The sequence below is a fragment of the Mastomys coucha genome, unplaced genomic scaffold (genome assembly GCF_008632895.1).
Source record: "Mastomys coucha isolate ucsf_1 unplaced genomic scaffold, UCSF_Mcou_1 pScaffold21, whole genome shotgun sequence".
Taxonomy (NCBI): domain Eukaryota; kingdom Metazoa; phylum Chordata; class Mammalia; order Rodentia; family Muridae; genus Mastomys; species Mastomys coucha.
In genome coordinates, this window is record NW_022196904.1 from 25,769,025 (window position 1) to 25,783,536 (window position 14,512).

The 14,512-nt window shown below is 55.1% G+C and overlaps 1 protein-coding gene across 3 annotated transcripts in view; it reads right to left on the reverse strand.

Annotated features, from left to right (window-relative positions):
- Kctd15 (potassium channel tetramerization domain containing 15) overlaps window positions 1-13,509 on the reverse strand; it is a 16,317-nt gene extending 2,808 nt beyond the window's left edge. Inside the window, exons 1-6 of one of the 3 annotated variants that reach the window (XM_031386182.1) lie at window positions 13,363-13,509; window positions 10,675-10,772; window positions 8,963-9,055; window positions 8,173-8,348; window positions 3,259-3,403; window positions 53-358 (exon numbers count right to left, since the gene is read on the reverse strand). In XM_031386182.1, the coding sequence (XP_031242042.1) occupies window positions 53-358; window positions 3,259-3,403; window positions 8,173-8,348; window positions 8,963-9,028 (693 nt within the window). In that variant the 5' untranslated portion in view covers window positions 9,029-9,055; window positions 10,675-10,772; window positions 13,363-13,509. Of the gene's footprint in view, window positions 1-52; window positions 359-3,258; window positions 3,404-8,172; window positions 8,349-8,962; window positions 9,056-10,674; window positions 10,773-11,026; window positions 12,138-12,331; window positions 12,486-13,362 lie in introns of those variants that run through there. The other 2 variants (XM_031386180.1, XM_031386181.1) reach the window with 2 other exon arrangements.
- Between the last annotated feature and the right edge of the window lie 1,003 nt (window positions 13,510-14,512).

Consider the following 14,512-nt stretch of genomic DNA (forward strand, 5'->3'; position numbering starts at 1 on the left):
CTGCATCCCAGGACAACCCCCCCTCCCCACCATGGCAGCCCAGGGCCCTCACCTGCACCGAGTTGAGTCTACAGTAGCCGTTGAGAGGGAAACGGATGACGTGCGTGGGGTCCTGGTTCCAGCCAGCGTTGACAGAGTTGCACATGACATCTCCGGTCTCCGGGAAGACCTCCTCAATGAGGGCCTTCTCGCCACTGAGTGCGATCCGTTCACCCAGGTCAGGGGTGACCCGCACCACCAGGCAGTCGCAGGCCCGGCTTCGACGTCGCTGCTCTTGTTCTTGTTGCCAGCGCTCCAGCTCACGCACCATGGGCTGCAGCTGGTAGTACCTCGCCTCCTCATACAGCAGGTTGAAGTCCTGTCAGCAAACACAGAGTGTCAGGGAAGCAGGCGGCAGGCAGTCCATCTTGGTGGCTCATCCCACACCTGGTGGAGCCCCTTCCCTTGACACAGACATCATGACTCCCAGGACACAATGTGGACTAGGGTGGGCGTTTCCATGGTCAAAGTGAACAAATACAACTCCAATGGCTGTTCCCGGAACATAAAGACTATGAACATGAACATAAAGAGAAGGCTGGGGTGCACTGTTGGGACTCTTCCTGGATCTTCACCTGGATGGCAAAGAGAGAAGTCACAGAAAGAAGTGGAAGCTGCCGGGCGGTGATGGCACACACTCTTAATCCCAGCACTTGGGAGGCAGAGCAGGCAGATCTGTGAGTTAAAGGCTAGCCTGGCCTACAGAGTGCGTTCCAGAGCAGCTACAGTTTTGTTTTTGTTTTTAAGATTTTATTTATTTATTATATATAAGTACACTGTAGCTGTCTTCAGACACACCAGGAGAGGGCGTCAGATCTCATCATGGATGATTGTGAGCCACCATGTGGTTGCTGGGATTTGAACTCAGGACCTCTGGTAAAGCAGTCAGTGTTCTTAACCACTGGGCCATCTCTCCAGCCCCCGGCAGCTACAGTTTTTATCTGTCTCAGATAAAAAACAAAAAAGAAAGAAAGGAAAGAGAGAGAGGTATAGATGGGGGGGGGTAAGACAGAAGGAGCTGGAAGCTAAGCGAGAGGAGTGCGAGCCGCTTTCCTGAAAATCTACTCAGAGTAGAAAAGACAGACATCAAACTGGCTTGAGGACACTGTGCCCTTGCCCAGTTGCTGGGCAGACCTTCATGGAGTCCATTTCAGCCACAAGGCCTATGAGCCTGATAGTGGCCTGCCCTGGGCCAGCTTCCCCTCTTTACAATGAATATAAACACAGCACCCTAGGAAGCACTGTGAGGATTAAAGGACAGAAGATCTGCCATGTTCCTGTCCCTGCCCCAGCAGGAAGAGAACATGACAAGGTCCCCAGGACTAAAAGCAAAGCTTACTCCTTACCGAACTGCCCACTCACAACAACTGTCCCTCACACCCTGACACCAGCCCTGGGCCCAGCCCCAGTTTTAAGTGGCCTGTGCCCTTGACTCATGGGGCAGGCTTAGTGCATATGTAGGTGGTGACTCTGAGGCTCCCAAAGGAGAGGCAGGGAAGGCCAACTCTCAAAGCACAGCTCACCAGAAAGCCCAGTGTGCTTTTGTTTGTTGTTGGGCCCAAAGGCCCAGAATCCTAACCCATCTTCCAGGCCCACCATGAGCTACAACGCCTGCCTGCTTTCCATAAAGATTCCTTGGGCCTCCATCCCGGGTCTCTGCTCTCCTGGCTCTCACCAGCTCCTAGAATTTTATGTGACATCTTTACACCAAATCTTTCCCCACAGCCTAGAATGTCCCATGCCTAGACTTTTACTTAACTGATTTAGGGCTCAAGCTACAAGCTGGGCACACCCTCCTGGCCTGATAATCCACACTCTCAGCCTTTGAGCCCTCTTCCTACACGTTAGTTTCTGCCTTGCCCCCAGCAAACCAGAAACACAGTGACATAGGTAATCCAGCCTCCTGTCCCCGCCCCTGTTCCCTGCTTCTCTCACACAAGAGCCAGCATGATCCAGTTTGCAAACCCAATCTTTCTTTCCCTACTCTCAGTGGTGCCAAACGCTGAACCACCCACTGAGATCCAGGTATCACAGCAGCCTCCTCCTCCCCACTCCCTTCCTGGTCCACAAGCCCCAGGCTCCAGGTCTCCTCTCCAGTGCCATTCCAGACCCTCACCAGGCTCCTCACACTAGTCTGCGCCATTCTTCCTCCAGCCCCTAGAGCAACATTATTTTTTTCAAATCCAGCCAGGCTAGGTTTTACCATCATTTGACTAGTACTTTGTTTTTGTTTATTTGTCTTGAGACCTGGTCTCACCATGCAGTTCTGGCTGGCCTATACAGCGTCCCTATGCAGACCATGCTGGCTTCGAACTCACAAAGACCCAGCCACGCTTTACCTCCTGTGCTGGGATTGAAGGCACGTGCCATTACACTTGCTGATGGCCCCCTACCCCCTTTTTGGGGAGATAATGTCTTACTCTGTAGGCCAGGCTGGCCTACAGCATTCAGCAATCCCCTTGCCTCGATCTCGGAAGGCCTGGAGTGAAGGTACGATCCGCCACAGCAGGCACACACTATTTCTGAAGTACTGGCCCCATGCAATTCAGACTCCACCTCTATTTTCTAGACTGGAAGGGGCAAAGCCCATGGCTTCCTCCTGTGTAGGTCTATTTTCAGACCAAACTCATTTGCTGCCATTTAGTAACTAGGCTGGATGAAAAAGGGCCCCAGGGCTGCTGGTGCAGTGGTCGCTGCAGGAAGACTCAAAGCAAAGAAGCACAAAGACAGACAGACATTTGCCAGCAAGAGCCAGGCCTGAGTTTAAATCCTAGGATTTCAGTGAGGCTCAGCACCAAGGCAGGACCGCAGGGAGCCTCATCAGCCACCTAGGACAAGCTCGCCCTCAGTCCTGGGAGGAATATTTGTTTAAAGGGTGGCCACCTGGGCTCTTAGGGGGTTTCCCCACTGCAGACGGCCAACAAGGAACAGACACTCAGGACCTCTCACGACTCTATTCCAGCGCACAGCAGTCCTTAAGCACAACTAACATCAACCTGGGGTAAAGTGCCAAAGCTTAATTGTTGTTACACCCTGATAAATACGCTGAAGATGTGAGAAAGCAAAACGAGTTTAGAAAAACTGATTTAGCCCTCGGCTTCATCGGTTAACTTTTTGCAGTTGCCATGACAACCGTGGGTCCATTTATTAAGTCACAGCGTCCCCCGTGTAACGCCGCGACACAGGCAGCGCAGGGGGTGCCGCCGGCTGCGGACTTACCTTGAAGTCATCTGGAAGCAGCAGTTTTGACGTCCGCAGGAAACTCAGGATGTAACGGAAAATCTCCCCATCTCGGTCGATGAAATAATGTTGCTTGAGACTGTCTAGGACAATGGGCTCTGTGCCGTTGAAGAGACGGCTTATTCTGGGAGAGACAAGCAAGATGGGGATATGGGCAGGGTGGGGCTGAGTTTACCTGCCCTGCCCCCACTCCTTAGGGTCACTCAGCTGGAGAGGCAAGAAGCCACTGGTAGGTAACTTAGAGACCTTGTCAAGCCTGACAAGTCAGCACACGCATATATGGCAGACAGGTCATACACACACACACACACACACACACACACACACACACACAGGACACTAGGGTCCTCATGCCATATGCTCCAGCTATATTCAGAAGCCACAGCTAGCTAAGGGGCATATCCAGCTCTCTCGGATGGCCCACTGACACCTACCACAGGTCTGGAAAACCATGACAAGACACAGACAGTCACATAAACCAGCTGGTCCAAGCTGAACACACACACCCATGCCAGAAGGACATGCCCAACAAACCAAGTGTCGACCACCAGCCCTCCGGCCCTTAGCCTCACACCTCCTGCTAAAAGTACATCAGCCAAGCAAGTCTCTGCGGACACACCTTCTCACCCAAGCCACATCAACCAACATCACACACAAAACACATTCAGCCACCAGGCACAGGGTCACAGTCTCAGGCAGACCCAGGCAGTGACACTTGCCAGCTAACACAGCAACTCAGAGACATGAAGTCACAAGTGTCCCATAGCTGTTCACTTAAGGCCCCACAAGGAAGAGTCATTAATAGGGAGTGTGTATTTGCATGTGGACTACAGCTGGCACACAAACCCCAAAGCCTGATCATGTGGTCCAAGCTTGGGTTAGATATTCATACCCATCACAGCTGATGTATACCCAGTGAGAGGCTGCCAGTGGAAAGGAACACAATTACCTAGAAAGACAGAGCTACAAGATGACACAAGCCCTGTGGGAAGGCCTTAGGGGAGCCCCTGATGCCTCCCCTTATCCACTGCACAGCGGAGGAACCTGGCCTTAGAGCCTGGGCTAGTGCCTCCTGAAGTGGCAGCATTTGTTTTTTGCTAAGTGCTGTGCAGTCTAAGCTATCTCAAGTTAATCTAGATAATCAGGAGCCCCCTAAATGGGTTGGGAGCAGCTAGGAACCTAGCTTGGGACTTGCCCTTCGGCGGCTGGTTGACATCGAGCCTGGGAGAACTGTTTCTGAGAAAGCTTTGGAGAACTTGGGTAATGAAGAGATAAGGAGCCTTACTAGCCTGGCCTGCAGAAGCCAGATGAGTCCAAGCCCTTTCACTCTGCCTGCACCAACTACCCCGCCTCCTTCCAAGAACCCTCTCCCTGTCCCCGTTCCTACAGCCACCCACTCCCTGCTTAGTCCAAGTCGGCCACTCCCAGTCACAGCCATGCATACCCAGAGCATTGCAGCTGCCAGAAGCTGAGAGGTCTGGAGCCCCCGACTCCCCTTCTTAGCTATTCCCAATCCACATCCTATGTTCTCGTGACTGTGCCATTGCTTGTTCTCATCCCAGAGACACGGCCCTGCCTGTCCCAGGGGGGCAGTATAGAGGGCAAGGCTGCCTGGCGGAAGGGAGTGAGCAGGTCAGAGCCTGTGGTTAGGGGTGTGGAGGCCTGAGCCTGAAGAACCAGAGGTACGACTGACAAATATAATTCCTCAGGGCTCTGGAGGCTGCTGGTGACAAGGTGTTCCCCAGGACACAGGGAAGGGCAGATCCGAGGGTCCCTCCACACCAAGCCACTGTGCCTGCCTTACGCGGACACCCCCCCCCCCACTGGAGTATTTGACACTCCCCTGCATGTAGGCCACCCTGACCAGTCAGTCAACAAGAATTCAGGATTCCACTGCCTGGTGACCCTATCCCTGCTGAAAACCCTTGAGTTCCATAGCTCACTTGAGACCTGGCCCAGAAAAACTTGAACATTTAGCCGTGGGGGGTATGGGGGGGCACCCAGAATCCTTAGACACAGGTGTGACTCAGCCAGAAGATCAAGTGCCAGGGCAGAGGGCTAAGAAGGGTCCACACCAGACTCTAGCAAGAAAGAGGTCAGAGCCCACATGCAAAGATGAGTCAGCGAATTCAACACCTCAGCCTTCCTGGGAACTCTCATGCCACCCTTCCCCGGCTGAGCTCAAACGGTCTGTTCTGTGTAGCAAGCAAAATGCTGGGTCTGGCTGCGTTCCAAACTGCTCTGACGTCGGAGTTGGCTGAGGCTCCTGAGCGTCCTGCGGTCTAGAGGATTCCCAGTCCACCAACAGTGCAAGGCTGGCTGGGTTCTAGGCTGTCTACTGAGCCAAGACAGGCAAGTTTTAGAGCCTTCCACCATATGGTGTCTGTTCTGGGACTAACAGCACCTCCTCTTAGGACAGAGGCCTGTGGTGGTCCCAGCAACTAAGCCTTACAGAGGGCCAGGCTGAAGGAGTATTTTGGACAGTCACCATGAGAAAATCCTTAGCATTTCAAAAGCAGGGTCTTGTGAGTAAGCTTCTATGTGACCTCCTGAGTTCTGTTGGTGGCTTCAAATGTCTCAGTGGGAACCACCCTCTAAGGCCAGCCTCTTAGGGAGCACATGGGATATGAGGATCTAACTTTGGAGGTCCCCTCTGGTGGCCAGGACCAGTGTAAAGCACCGTCCAGCCACTTGCCCCAACATATAAATGGTGCCATCATAGGCCTCCAACATGTTCCTTCCTTTAAAGCGCTAACTGGCTTCCTGAGTGGTTTAGTGCTCAATTCTATTGGTTCCGGAGCGGCCATCTTCATGTGCCACTCCTGTGCCAGTAGCATCTAGGGGACACCCAATGAACAGCACACAGGTAGAGGCAGGCCAAGCCATTCAACCTCAGGCTGTTGGCTCAGGCTGGACCAGAGGAGGCACCCAGTACCAGGCCCACAGGGTCTAGGCCACCTGGATCAGCCAAAAGCTGGAGATTGGAGTGCGAGGATAGGAGCTTGGGGCTCTTGGGTCTTGCAGTGCTTGTGTGTGTGTGTGTGTGTGTGTGAGAACAGTGTTGCCTTCTGGAGCTGTCTCCATTGGCACTCTTTCTCATGTCACCTTAGCACTCTTATGTTTCCACCTGCCCAGGCAGTGATACATCTTTTCCAGAACTGCAATAATCCACCTCAAGTGGCGCTTCCACGTCAGCTGTGTAGCTCCCTGATGAACCCTTGTCTCTGCTAGCTTGGAGGCCGCCCTAGCCCTTGCTCTAGGCCTCAGCTTCAGGCGTGGTGAACAGCTCTGCTGAATCAGGTAGAATGACAGTCATTCTGAATCCGGCTCTGGTAAAGTCCACAGACCGCTACCCGCTCTGGGCACACCTGGCCCCTGGTGGGTCCTACATCATAGGGGCCAAGTGTTTAGCTCCCCAGGGGAAGGCTATGCCCCACTCTACAACAAGTTGGTAAGCAAGGGAGAACCACACTGTGGAACAGGGAGGGTAAATGCTCTTCAGTCCCCAAAAGCCATTAGAGAGAAACAGGGGAAGGGGGCCCCTCCCTGCCCACCAGGTCCGGGTGGGGGCTAGCTGCAGGAAGGCAAATGTCAGGTTTCAGAAAACACTCTTCCGAGAAGGTTGTGGGCCAAGATTTTTAGGAATTTCACTCACAAACATCATCAGCTGATTAAGGGATGATCTATCTCACATAACTCAGGAGCGCCGCAGAAGGCGAAACTGAAATTAAATGAACAGAATCCATCTCGTAGCCTAGACAGGGGCTCGGCAAAGCAAGCACGCGGCCAATGCGGTGTACAGCCTTCTGGCTCCTGCCCCGCCAAACTCCAAGTTCACAAGGACCCCTGTGCCTAGACTCTGGGCTGCTACGATCTGGACCAGACACAAAATCTCCTTCCCCCATGCCCTTCTCCAGGAGCACTCCCGTAAGCATGAAGGCTCTGCCCAGACATTTCTGCACGGCAATCCTCTAGGCTCTGAATCTACCCTGGCTGAGTGAGCATCCATCCTGGTGATGAGCCCTCAGTATCTAGGGGATTAATTAATTCCTCTTCTTCTTTTAAATGTATAAAAGAGAGGTGATGCCTAACAGGCCTGCCCTCCTGCTGGCCCATACTGCTTGTTGCTGCATCTCACCAGGAGCAAGCAGCTCAAGCCCAGCAAGCTCCGACGCAGTGTCACCTGTAGGAGATACTCACAGAGACATAGCCCACCCCCACTAGTCTCGCTTCTGGTTGCCATGCCAAGGTGTGTCCTTGGGAAGTAAATTCATGAGACATAAGAGTCATCGAGTTGCTGGTACCCAGCACCATGCCCCTAAGGGTCCCATCTGGGCAGGGTCTGTAAGCCTTCTATCAGGGTCCCGGCTACAGATAGTTTTGTGTACATGACAGGGTGTCAAACTCATATTCAGCCACTGTTGGAAATATCCCCGACTGTCCTGCAATTGCTAACTCATCGCCACACCCTCCATCTCCAAAAGAAATCCCATTCCTGGCACTCAGGATCAAATGGTGGCTGCCCAGACAAAGGAGGGCACAATTGCAGCTGGCACGGCATGCCTTTCCTCAAGGGTAAGGACAGGAAATAGGATTGACCACGTCCACCCACACCTGACTCCTGGGGGTCACTCCGAGAAGACTCCCCAGCCAGCTGTTGGCCAGGTTCGTGTGGGACTGGATCTGCCAGGAAGGTCAAGAACTTCATGTTATGCCACAAAGGCTATCAGCGCAAGGTCAAAAGCCACCGTCAGAAGTGGCCTTCAACAAGCAAGCAGTCTCTCAGAGTCAAGAGTATCGGGAAATGACAGGCCTTGGTACCATACCCTAATGGTATCCTATGGACGCCTATGCTTTACACTGCATGCCTGACCCTGGGAGCAGAAATCTTACCTGGAGTCAGGGTACTTGGTGAGTGTGGCCAGGCTGCTCGTATACATATGGCCTCCCACGTCGATGTGCACAGGTGCATTGGCTTTGGTGAGCTGAGCTGGCAGTGGGATCCCCTGGGCAGCCAGGGGAGACACAGGCGACCGGGTGAGTGACAGCCGGGACATATTTCCTCCCTCCTAGAGATCGAAATACATAGAAAAACAAGGGTTCCTAAACGGCCTTTATTTTGAATGTGATCAAATATTTAATCAGATCACTTCTTCTGGTGCCTGATCACATATTCAGCTGACAAATTATGGCCACCACCGTAATTAAGTGTGTTTGCATCATTTTCTTCAAAGTACTAGGGGTGGGAGGAAGATGCTTATTAGCAATAAGAAATCAAGAAAAAAAATTTTTTCAAGGTGTCAGCCTCCAGGGGCATAAAACAAACTGCAAAATTCTAATTAAAGGTCGCAGGCTTATGTGTTAGATGTGAAATATCCCCTGACAAACGAATCACCAATTTGTGAATTGGGATTCAGGGGTTTTTTGCAAGTTTGTCTCAGTAACGAGACACCTCTAAATTAGTGACTTCCTCGGCACCTAAGGCGTTGAGCTTTATACATGTAGTAAATTTCACATCAAATTAAGAGCATTTTCGTTTCAAAAAAAAAAAAAATAATCATACAGCAGTCAATACCCATCTCTTATGTGTTGGGTCTCAGAAGCCCTGCAGTTAGTGAGCAGGTACCCTAGAAAAGAGCAAAGAGGGGCCGAGGGGCCAACCCAGCCCACCATGCAAGCTCACCGCCGAGCCGCTGCTGCCGTGTGCGTTAAGCGAGGACCCGCTCGGCCGCTCCTTGCGGTGAGGCATCTAGGCTTCCATCCCTGCCCAGAGTATCTGTGGGAAGCAAGGAGTTATTTCTCAGCCGCCACCAATGGTTTTTACAAAGATGCTGTCTGGGACCTCATGTATATATACTAAGCAGCTTTCCCAGATCCCACTAACCCTACACACCCCAAAGCAGACCCCCAGGCCACAGTACCACAGTATAACATCTCTCTCCCTCCCTCTTTCCCTCTCCCTCTCTCTCTTTCTCTCACACACGCGCGCGCGCGCACGCACACACACACACACACACACACACACACACACACACACACGTGTTTTCTAGGCAGTTCCATGTCTGCTAATTTGGCTAATGACAGCCTAAAACATATGCTCGCCATTATTGCTCTGCAATGTTTCAGAACAAATCTGATTTCTTTGGTATTTTGAGTTAGAGCCATGTTACCAAGCGTGTCTCCTCTTGCATCAGTGGAGAGAACCTTGGGGCGGGGGGGGGGGGGGGGGGGGGGGGGGGGGGGGGGTGCCGCTCCCCTCAGTTGGTTGGGGGGCCTAGGATCTCTCATCACCCAGTGAAGATGCAGTTTGTATAGGACACCTCTTTCCACAGAAGACAGGGCACAGAGATGCAGAAACATCGCTGGGAAGCCACCAGTCACCTAGAGCTTCCACAGCAGACAGGACCTGTCTTTGTTTGCCTACTCTGCACCTCCCTGTTTCTCCAATAGACCCCCAGAATGGTGCTGCCTGGGCCTAATGTATTCCAGACCCCCTCAGGATCACAGGCCCTTGAGGCATGGAGAGCTGGCCAGACAGCAATCAGCAAATGGGCTTTCTCCCCTCCTCCCCAGAGCTACTCAGGGACTTTCCTGTGTGCCACAGACACCTGAAATAAAATTCTGCCTCAGTTCCCAGAAGCTATCCTGGGGGCTTTTCAGGGGCCCATGGAGGAGGGGTGGGGAAGGGCAAGTTTCTAGCTACCCCTTCCACTGGCTTGGGGCTGTCTCAAAGGGAAGTAGAAGGAACACAGACAGACAGACACACAGACACAGACACACACACACCCTGAAAGGGGAGGAAGGAGGAATTCCACAAACATAACCTGGACTTCTCTGACACAGATTTAACCTTTTGGGTCATGGGTATCCACATGATGCTTTTTCTGTTCAACTTCTAGATCTATGCCTTAACACTCAGCAGCCAATTATAAAACATGGTCTGAGGTACATAGACTGAAACGATTAAACGGAAGGAAAGTGCCTCCCCTCCTATGATTTGTTCCACATCCCCACTGCCCCGGGAAGTTCTCTGACCTGAGACTGTTTGGGGGTGAGGGAGAGTGTTCTATCCTCCTGGAGGAGCCGGGTGGCTGTCCAGTCCCCTGCTTTGGACATTCCAGGTCATTTATCTCAAGGAAGTTTTTGAAAAACCAAAACAGACCCAAGGGATGGGTTATCCAGCCCTGGGAGGGAGTGGAGGAGAGGGTGTCATAAAGGAACACCCACTGAAGGTCAACAGAGACAGAAGAATTCCCACCTAAATTCTACCAAAGCACCACGTTTTCCCACTACCAGGACCCAACTCAGAAGTGACAAGTAGCATCAAGCACCCATCTCCCAAGCTGCTCCAGCCTGTTCTCAGCCTGTTTCTCACAGCACAAGCCAGAAACTCACCATTGGAAGCCCCAGGCCTTAAGCCTTGACCGGAATCTCCACTGCTCCCTCTGACAAACGCATCTGTGGTGGACCACGACCCTTCTTTCCAGAACAAGCTGAGATCACAAACATAAAAAGTGCAATTGATAAGAGACACAAGTTCACTGCACCAAACACCAGGACCCAGACGCGGCTGAGGGGCTTGGCCAAGCCGCCTGTTGCAGGGACCTCAGCGGGTTTGCAAACTGGCCCAGCATTGACCCGCTTCTCCAAGCTGTGGTGGGAGACCCCGGTCCCGCGCCCACCCGCAGCCGAGCCCCGCCCGCCTGAGCAGAGGGAAGTGAGCAGAATGCCACGCTCATTTACACACAAAATGATTTTGTGTCCCATTGTGCTCGCAGTTGTTCAGCTCTCTGGGGGTGATTAAACTGGCTGAGCTGCGGCAGCTTGAGACGATTTCACTAAATCGCTTCTTCGTGAAGTCGCTTCTTTTGCTAAGCTGTTATTTTAACCATAAAAGGTAAACAGAAGGCGCCTCTCCAGTTCCCTTCAGCTCTGCGCCCTGGGCGCTTGCCCGAGGCAGCAGTGCCAGGGGCCGGCAGGACTGTCCAGGGGTGGAACAGGAGGGACGCGGCGGGCCACCTGGTGCGCGCCAGCCCGGCCGCAAAGCCAGCCGGCCGGTGTGAACTTCGGGGCTACAGGATCCGCTGGGCCGAACCTCCGGCCCCGCGGGCGGGGTGGCCAAGATACCCGAAGGGCCCAGCGAAGAAGGGGTAGGAGTGCGGTGGGGGGCGGAGACAAAGTTAAATCAAGAGGCAGACACTTCAAGACCACAGATGGGAAGCTCGCCTAATTAAGGACGTAAAAGCGCTTTTGTTCTCAAAGTTTATTGTTGCCGGGATTTAAAAAAAATTAATTGAAACTAATGCTGTTATTCACTCGCGCAGTTAAATTCCTTCATGCACATTTGAGACGCGGAGTGAAAACTTGAAGGTTTATCTTTCTACAGTCGGGGGGCTTCTCCAGGGAGGGTAGAGAGGTGCTACAGTGGTGCGGGAGTGGGAGAATGAGGGTGTTCGCATCCAGGTCAGGGGGTGCGTGTGGGCAGCGGAGATCTAGAGACCGAGGTCCGGTCTTGGGGCGGCGCGTCCCCCGCCCCACATCCTTCCTGAGCTTGGAACCACCACCCCTGAGTCTAGCATGAGACTCGTATGGTGGGCGTCAGAGAACGCACATCTGTCCCGTTAGAGACTTTTTTCTTTTCTATAAATTGGGCGCCAACCCGAGCCCCGAAACCCCAGCTGCATGGAGCCGGTTTTAGACTCAGGAAAGTCACCAGCTCTGCAGGGTAGTCGAGCCCATACTGGAACCAGAGTGCGGAGGACCTGGACGCAAATACCGCGCGGCAGGATGATCGGAGCCCAGCCGAGTGGGGAGGGTCCACCCGCGGCTAGGACCAGCCCACGTGGGCACCCCCCCGCCCCGTGCGCGCCAGGCCTTTGTGCTGGGCGCCCCCACGCCGTCAGCCCCTGCGCTCAGCAGAGGGACAAAGCAGCCCGCCCCCCACCCCCAGCCTAGGTCCCGGCCCGGGGCCGAGTGACTTTCTCGGCATTGCAGCCACTTTGGGAACCAGGGGTGTGCGGCACTGAGCGGTGGCCGCCCGTGCTGGGCTTACCTCGGAGCCGGAGCGGTGGATCGGGCACCGGCGCAGCCCCCGCCCCCCGCAGCCGCCGGTGTCGGGCGCCCGGCACAGCCCCGTCGCCTAGTGCTCGATGCGCGCGGGTCGCTCCGGTCTCGTCCTGGAGTTACTTTCTCTCTCGCCCCCAACCCTCCCCCCACCCACCCCTCCCGCCCCGGCCCCCGCTCCGCGCGGCCCCTCGCGGCGCGCCGCGCCGGGGCCTCCCCTCCCCGCCCTCCCCTCGCCTCCTCCCTCCTCGCCGCGGCCGCCGCCGCCTCCTCTTCGCGCCGCTCTCCGGCTGCCCTCCCGCCGCTCCCACCTCTTCTCCTCCCTCTCTCTCCAGCGGCCTCCCCCGATGGCTGGAGGGGGGGAAAGCAGCCCCCCAAAATCAGCCGGTAGCCTGTGCACCTCGCCGCGGCCCAGCCCGGATTGCAAAGGGCAGCGATCCGGTTCCAAATTACCCCGGCGCGGCGAGCGCGAGCGGGCGCGCGCGGGCGACTCCTGGCTCGGGGCTCGGCTGCGCCTCAGGGCAGAGGATTAGAGTCGCAATTAGCTCCGCGCGCCCGCGCCTGCCGCGCTCCGCGACAAAAAAATGCACCGTTCCCCACCGCCACCACTTCCTTCCCACCTCGCGATCCCCACCCGTGGGTCCCGGAGCCCCGTGCCTGGGTGCCAGGGGGCTCGACCAGGACCCTTCCGGGAGCGCTGCGCCCGAGCCCCGCGCCCTCTGCGCCCCAGCCCCCCGCCGTCCGGCCACGCGGCGCCCGGGCCTCCTCCGGGCTCGGGGAGGGGGCGGGGGAGAGGCTGATTTTAATCATTGTCATTTCATCTGATGTAATATTTCCCCGGGCGCTTTCAGCTGGGCATAAATTTTCGACTCCCAAATAAGTAACACAGGGCACGTTTCTCACATTTCTCGACTCCTCGGTTACAAAGAGGAGAGAAGCAGCCGCCGCCGCGGCGCCCCGGGGCTGAGGGCGGGACTTGGTGTGGGGAGGGGAGAGAAACTGGGCTGCCAGGCGGCTTACCTCCCTTTCTCCCTCCCTCTCTCCCCGGGTCTCGGCCCCGGCTGCCCCTCTCCCGGGGAGCAGCGCCGGCCGTGACGTCTGCGGACACGCGGTGGCCACCGCGGGGGAGGGGAGCGCGGGGCACCCGGCCCGTCGCCCGCGGCCACTCGCGCCATTTCCTGGACGAGCGCGGCGCGATGGAGACGGCGGCGGCCAAAGGTCCCTGCGGCGCGGAGGCCTGCACCCAGAATGCCCCTAGCTGCTCCCCCGCTGCCCCTTCCTCCTCCTCCTTCCCTTGCGCCCCGCCCGTCCTTCCTCCTCGACCATTTCCCGGCTCCTAGGAAACCGATCGCGGCCGGTGCGCTTTGCCCAGACTGCGCCCCCGCCTGGTTCCCGGGACGCCCCGGCCACATCCAGGCTTTCGGCTAGGAAGGCGGGTGCGCTCCGGCCGGGAGCGGCGGCTCGGGCCCCCCTTCACTGACTCCGGCCGGGCCTGGGCGCCCTCTACTGGCCAAACTCCTGGGGGTGCTCTCGAGGCCAGACGGGAACATTGGCGAAAGATGATGGGGGTGGGGAGTTGGGAAGGGGACCCAGTCTCCCCTGATTCAGGGGACCTCTTAGTGCGGAGAGAGCATCCGGCCGCGCGTCTGTAACTTCACGCGGGAATAAGAAACTTTCCTCCTGAGGGAGTTTATTTATTTATTTATTTATTTATTATCTCAAACTACTGGAGAAGGGGGAAATTTTCTCATTAAAGTTACATCCCCGCAGTTAGTTCAATTACTTGATATATGCAGAAGATGTTGTAAATTTATAGATTTAAATAGCTTACAAAGATGCCGCAGGCCCCATCAGTTAATTTCCTTAATTTATGGATTTTAAGCTGCTCCTAGAACAGAAAGGGGCCCTCGAAGTAGGTCAGGGATCTGTGCTGTGGGGGTCCATGGTTGCCCAGGTTTGCTTCCCAAGCTTCGGAACCCCCTGGGCTTCTAGCTCCCAGCTTTGCTTAAACAATGCTACTCTTCTGGCGAGCATGCAGGTGAGGTCCTATTCCCCAGCTGAGTAGTCTGCCCAGTTCTTTGCCGGTTTCCCCAGGCTTTGGACAGCTCAAGGTAGTAGAACTTAAAAACAGTAACACTTCACCCCCGTGTTGAAGAAGCTGACCCTTAGA